The following is a 4,878-nucleotide window of genomic DNA, read 5'->3' as shown; positions in this document are numbered from 1 at the left end:
ATAACAGACTCAAATTTATGATCTTTCCACTTCAGCCTGTGAGTAGCTGGGATGATAGGTATGCACCACTGTGTCTGGGGTGTTCTTTGCTTTTTCTTTTTCTTTTAAACACCACAGCTTTTTAAAAAATATTTATTAGAACAAAGGGGCTGAAGTGGTATTTCAGTGTGGCTGTGATTTACATTTTTCTAATGATTTTTTTTTTTTTTTTTTGTATTCGGGATTGGAACTCAGGACCTTGCGCTTGCCAGGCAGGCACTTATGCCGCTGAGCTATCTCCCCAGCCCCATCATTATTTCTGCCCAGAGCACATTCTCATATGTCTTCTGTTAACAAGCTGTCCTAGCCAGGCAGGACACTTGTAATTCCAGCACTGAGCTGAAGTAGCGGAGAGAACAGCCAGAGCTACATAGTGAGCTCAAGGCCTGCCTGCACTAAACAGTGAGACGCTGTTTCAAACAAAAACAAAAGCAAAAGACAAACAGTTCTTTGAGGAAGTTCTTCTCTCAGGCTGTCAATTACACCCTTTATGCCACCATAAAGTGACCACTGTCGTCACTGGGGAAGGACGCAGGGCTCTGTTTAAACCTTCAGGAGCCTGTGGGATGGTGCAGAGGAACATGGGAGAAAGCAGTACTAACAAGCTGCCCAGCTGAAGCCTCACCACCGACAGCTGTGGTCCCCACCCAGTACCCCCTCAGACGGCAACAGCGGACACAGAAGGTACATACCCAGGTCGGGGCATTGATGATGGAGAGGTTGTAGCCAAACTGAAACGTTCCACCAATGCCAGCTGCACAGATGGTCAGGAGCAGGACCCTGCCCCCAGTCTGAGAAGGCAGAGGAGAGCACAGAGTGACCAATAAGGACCTCCACCTCCTTCCCTGGGACAGACCTACTACTCGCAGCATTGCAGTTCATTTGAACCAGGCAATAAGGTCGTCTTTTTCCAGATACGGAAACGGAGGTATGGGGGCGGGGGGGGGGGGTACCCAGATCACAGGGCCAGGAGACAGCAGGGGAGCCCAAACCTGTTCTGAGGCCAGGTTGCGCCTCCACTCTCACCACTCTTAAAGCTCCCCCCCTCTGCCAGCACACTTCTCCAGCATAGAGCTGCAAGGGGCTGCCCCCGAGCTTGTGAGCTAGGAACCCCGTGTGGAGAAAAGCTCTGTCTCTGTGTCCCAGTGACTCCCCCCAGGGAAACATCCTCCAACAGAGGGGTGGCTCTGGGGACCTGGACTGAGTCTCACCTAACCTCCTATGGTTGGTTCTGCAACTATGCTGAGAGAAAGGGCCAGGTAGTCCCATATGTGTGGGAACTAGGGGGACACACGGGCAGCAGGCAGAAGCCACAGACGGCAGAGGTGCCTGGGCCAACTCTTTCCTGACCGCCTCATACTCTCGGAGTTGCTTCCCGCCTGGACCTGGAGCTAATACTGTCTACCTCCAGGATAGGAACGTGTGTGCCAGCCACACTCAGTACAGTGACGTTCTGTATCCCAGTCAGCCCCTTGGGGTGGGGGTGGGTAGTCCCCAAGGCATTCAGCCAAGAGGACTCAGGGCTCTTATGTTCCATTCAATTTATTTGGCTTTTCTTTTTTTAGAGATTCACAATCTTGCTTTTATTTTTCCTTATAAAAATGTAAGCTGGGCCGGCGAAATAGTTCAGCAGACTAAAGTACCAAACGCAGGGACCACGATTAGTTCCCCGGCACCATGTGCAGTGTCAGCCCCACCCCTAGGGCAGGCTGAGCCAGCCAGAGTCCCGGCATGGTGACTCATGCCTGTAATTCCAATGTTGGGGAGGCTGAAAAACAGGAGGATCACTATGAGTCCGAGCTGCGTAGTGGGACCCTGTAACGACCAAATACTTTTTTTTTTTTTTCAGAACCAGGGATTGAACTCAGACCCTTGCGCTTGCCAGGCAAGTGCTTATTCTACTGAGCTATCTCCTCGGCCCCCCAAAATACATTTTTTTAAAAAATTGAAAGCTGCATAACGGCGCGCTTGGGGCTGAGGCAAGTATGCATAAAACCCCAAGGGCTACCTTTAGCATTAAAAAAAAAAGAAATGAAAAGGAAAAAAAATCGACATGGTTGTTAAGATTTGTTTTATGACTAATCAGAGTCAGAGTTGAGCCTGGAGGAGGACACGAAAGGGTGGGAAAGTCACAGACTGTCTCCTCTTGGAGTGTCTGACCCGTGCAAGGCCCAGAGGATCACGTGGGAATCAGTGAGGGAGAGGAGGTGCTAGACTGCAATGACTCAGGTCCCGCGACTTTGCACCCCACAGTCCTGGGTAGGAACCCTGCTTATGTCCCTCCGAGCCAAGCACCTAACAGGATACACAAGCCCAAGTTTTGTGCAAAAAAAAAAAAAGTTTTGTGCACGATCTCTCATTAGATACATTTGACCCAGGCAAGTTTTGAAATTCTGCGTTTTAGTTTTTTGTTTGGTGTGTTGACACGAGGGTCTCCCTATGTAGTTCAAGCTGCCTTTCAACTCACTATGTAGCCCAACTTGGTCTCAAATTTACAGCGATCTTTCTTGCCTCAGCCTTCCAAGTGCTGAGATCACAGGCGTGCGCCACCACACGTGGCTAACAGCGCTTTTCAAAGAGCAGACGGTTACACATTCGGAAAAGGGGGGGACCAAGGAGGCGCCGCTCGGTACTACAAAGGGGTCGAGGACCATCTGCGAGCAGCAGGCGCGGCGCCTGCGCGCTGGGGGGCGAGCGCGGCGGAGGGCGCACGGAACACGGCGCGGGCGCAGGCGCAGTGGGCGTTTGCGCGGTGCGAAGGCGTCGCCGCAGCAGCCGAGCGCTAGGGCGGTGGGAGCCGGGGGAGGTCTGAGGTGCGGAGCGACCCGCCCGCCGCCTGGGGGTGCGGACGAGACTCCAGCGCAGGCGGGGCGCAGGACACCGGGGATCGGGAGGATGCTGGCGTGCGTCACCTGGGTTCGCGGCCTGAAGGGCGGCTCCGGTTCATCCTCCATGCCGCCTCCGACCATTCACGCCCGGCTCGGCCGGGGCCCTTGCACTTCTCTGCGGAGCTTCGCCGAGAGCTGGCGTGAGGCCATCCCCTCGCGTCCCGCCGCGCACCAGAAGTCCCGCGCGGGCCCGCGAGCTCCCCGCCGCCGCCCGCACCGCGGAGGTCACTGCCCCCTAGCGCCCGCCAGGCCGGAGCCCGCGATTCTGCGCGATCCTCCCCGCCCACAACGGTGCGGCCTGTCCCGAGGAGGACCGGACTCACGGAGCGGAAGACTCCCGGATGCGCAGGGGAGCCCTGGCGAGAGCCCAGCTCCGGGAAGCCGGGAAGCGCGGGCCTTCGGGGCGGACTGCTCCTTGGTGCTCAGCCCCTTGCGGAATCCAGAAGCACAGAAACAGAGCTGAGAGCGACATTCTGAAGTCATCTTGATTATATACAGAATAGGCATGGCGGTATTTCTATTTGGTGTCAGGTGTTTGCTGCTCTGATCTTTAAATAATTTCTACAAATACCATATGGCTTAATAGCGACCCTGTTTAAAAGGGAGTGGGGGGGTGTGGGCCAGATAGCTCAGCGGATTAAAGCGCCTGCTTAGGAAGATGGAGGGAATGGGGTTCGATACCCAGCATGGAGCACGCTGAGCTGGTAATTGACACTGGGCATGGTGGGGTGGACCAATAGTGCTATGACCAGATTATATGTGGGAAAATGATATTGGGTCTGTATCTCACCCCATACACGAAAATCATTCCAGGTGCACACAAACTTATTACAAGAGGCAACTATAAACATTTTAGAGGAAAATATAGAGTATAGCCTATGTGGGGGCCGGGGAGATAGCTCAGTGGAATAAGCACTTCCCTGGCAAGCGACAGGGCCTGAGTTCAATTCCCGGTTCTGCCAAAAAAAAAGTATAGCATAATCTATACATGTTTCTTGAGAGCATTTAATCTTAAAATTTAAAATCTGTATCAAAGGACAGCACTAAAGGGTAAAACTAAAAGCTAGCCACATGATAGGCACGTGTGTAAGGTTCTGAGCTCAATCCCTAGCACCAAAAAAAAATTTAAAGTAATTTAAAAACAAGCTACCCAGTAAGAGAAGTAAAGCACATGACCAACTAAGTATTAGTATAGTATTCAGAATATGTCATGGTTTGGAGTTTTTGCAAGGGGAACAATACAATGCAGGACACATTTTATAAGTATTTTATAATCACCCAAAGAATCATATACAGAGAGTGCAAGAAATCTGTCCCCACACCAGAGGCCAAAGACTCCAGCTGAGGGCCTGGATCCCGATGTCCTGTGTGAGTCCAGCTGAAGACCCAGAGCCCTAACAATGCTCTCACAAGTCCAGCTGGAGGCCTTCAGCCCGTGACAATGTGTCAACGCAGGCCAGCTTCATGGCTCTGCGCCAGGAAGGCCCCAAGGTCAGTGGGGGAAGCTAGAAAGTCTGTGCCAGCAGGCTGAGGGATCTGCACTGAACCGGAGCTCCCCCCAAAAGTACCACAGCCATTCTCAGCAACAATGAGATCCTGAGCTCCTCCAACAAGAACAGCTGAGGGCCAGGGAGATGGCTCAGTAGAATAAGTGCTTCCCTGGAAAGCGCAAGGGTCTGAGTTCAATCCCCAGTTTCGCAAAAAAAAAAGGTATCTTTGGGCTGGGGAGATGGCTCAATGAAATAAACGATTGCCTGGCAAGCACAGGGGCCTGAGTTCAATCCCTAATTCCGCCAAAAAAAAAGAAAACACATTAATGGAAGGTGGGGGGGGGGGTCATGGGCTCATCCTCACTAGTGGATTAACTGGGGGGGGTGTTACAGGCTATCTATATTCTCTGTCATGTTGTGATAAGGATGCAGGTGCCTTTTTTTTTTTTTTTTTTTTTTTT

The 4,878-nt window shown here is 52.2% G+C and overlaps 1 protein-coding gene across 3 annotated transcripts in view; it reads right to left on the bottom strand.

The window, feature by feature from the left end:
- The window catches only part of Slc2a11 (solute carrier family 2 member 11), an 18,794-nt gene extending 15,646 nt beyond the window's left edge, over nucleotides 1-3,148 (bottom strand). For all 3 annotated transcript variants that reach the window (XM_004636357.2, XM_023720963.1, XM_023720964.1), the window contains exons 1-2: nucleotides 2,952-3,148; nucleotides 732-830 (exon numbers count right to left, since the gene is read on the bottom strand). In XM_004636357.2, the coding sequence (XP_004636414.2) occupies nucleotides 732-830; nucleotides 2,952-3,008 (156 nt within the window). In that variant the 5' untranslated portion in view covers nucleotides 3,009-3,148. The remainder of the gene's footprint in view (nucleotides 1-731; nucleotides 831-2,951) is intronic.
- Nucleotides 3,149-4,878: the final 1,730 nt, after the last annotated feature.

Source organism: Octodon degus, unplaced genomic scaffold, assembly GCF_000260255.1.
Source record: "Octodon degus isolate 3935 unplaced genomic scaffold, OctDeg1.0 scaffold00079, whole genome shotgun sequence".
Lineage (NCBI taxonomy): Eukaryota > Metazoa > Chordata > Mammalia > Rodentia > Octodontidae > Octodon > Octodon degus.
This window is presented reverse-complemented; position numbering and strand designations above follow the sequence as displayed.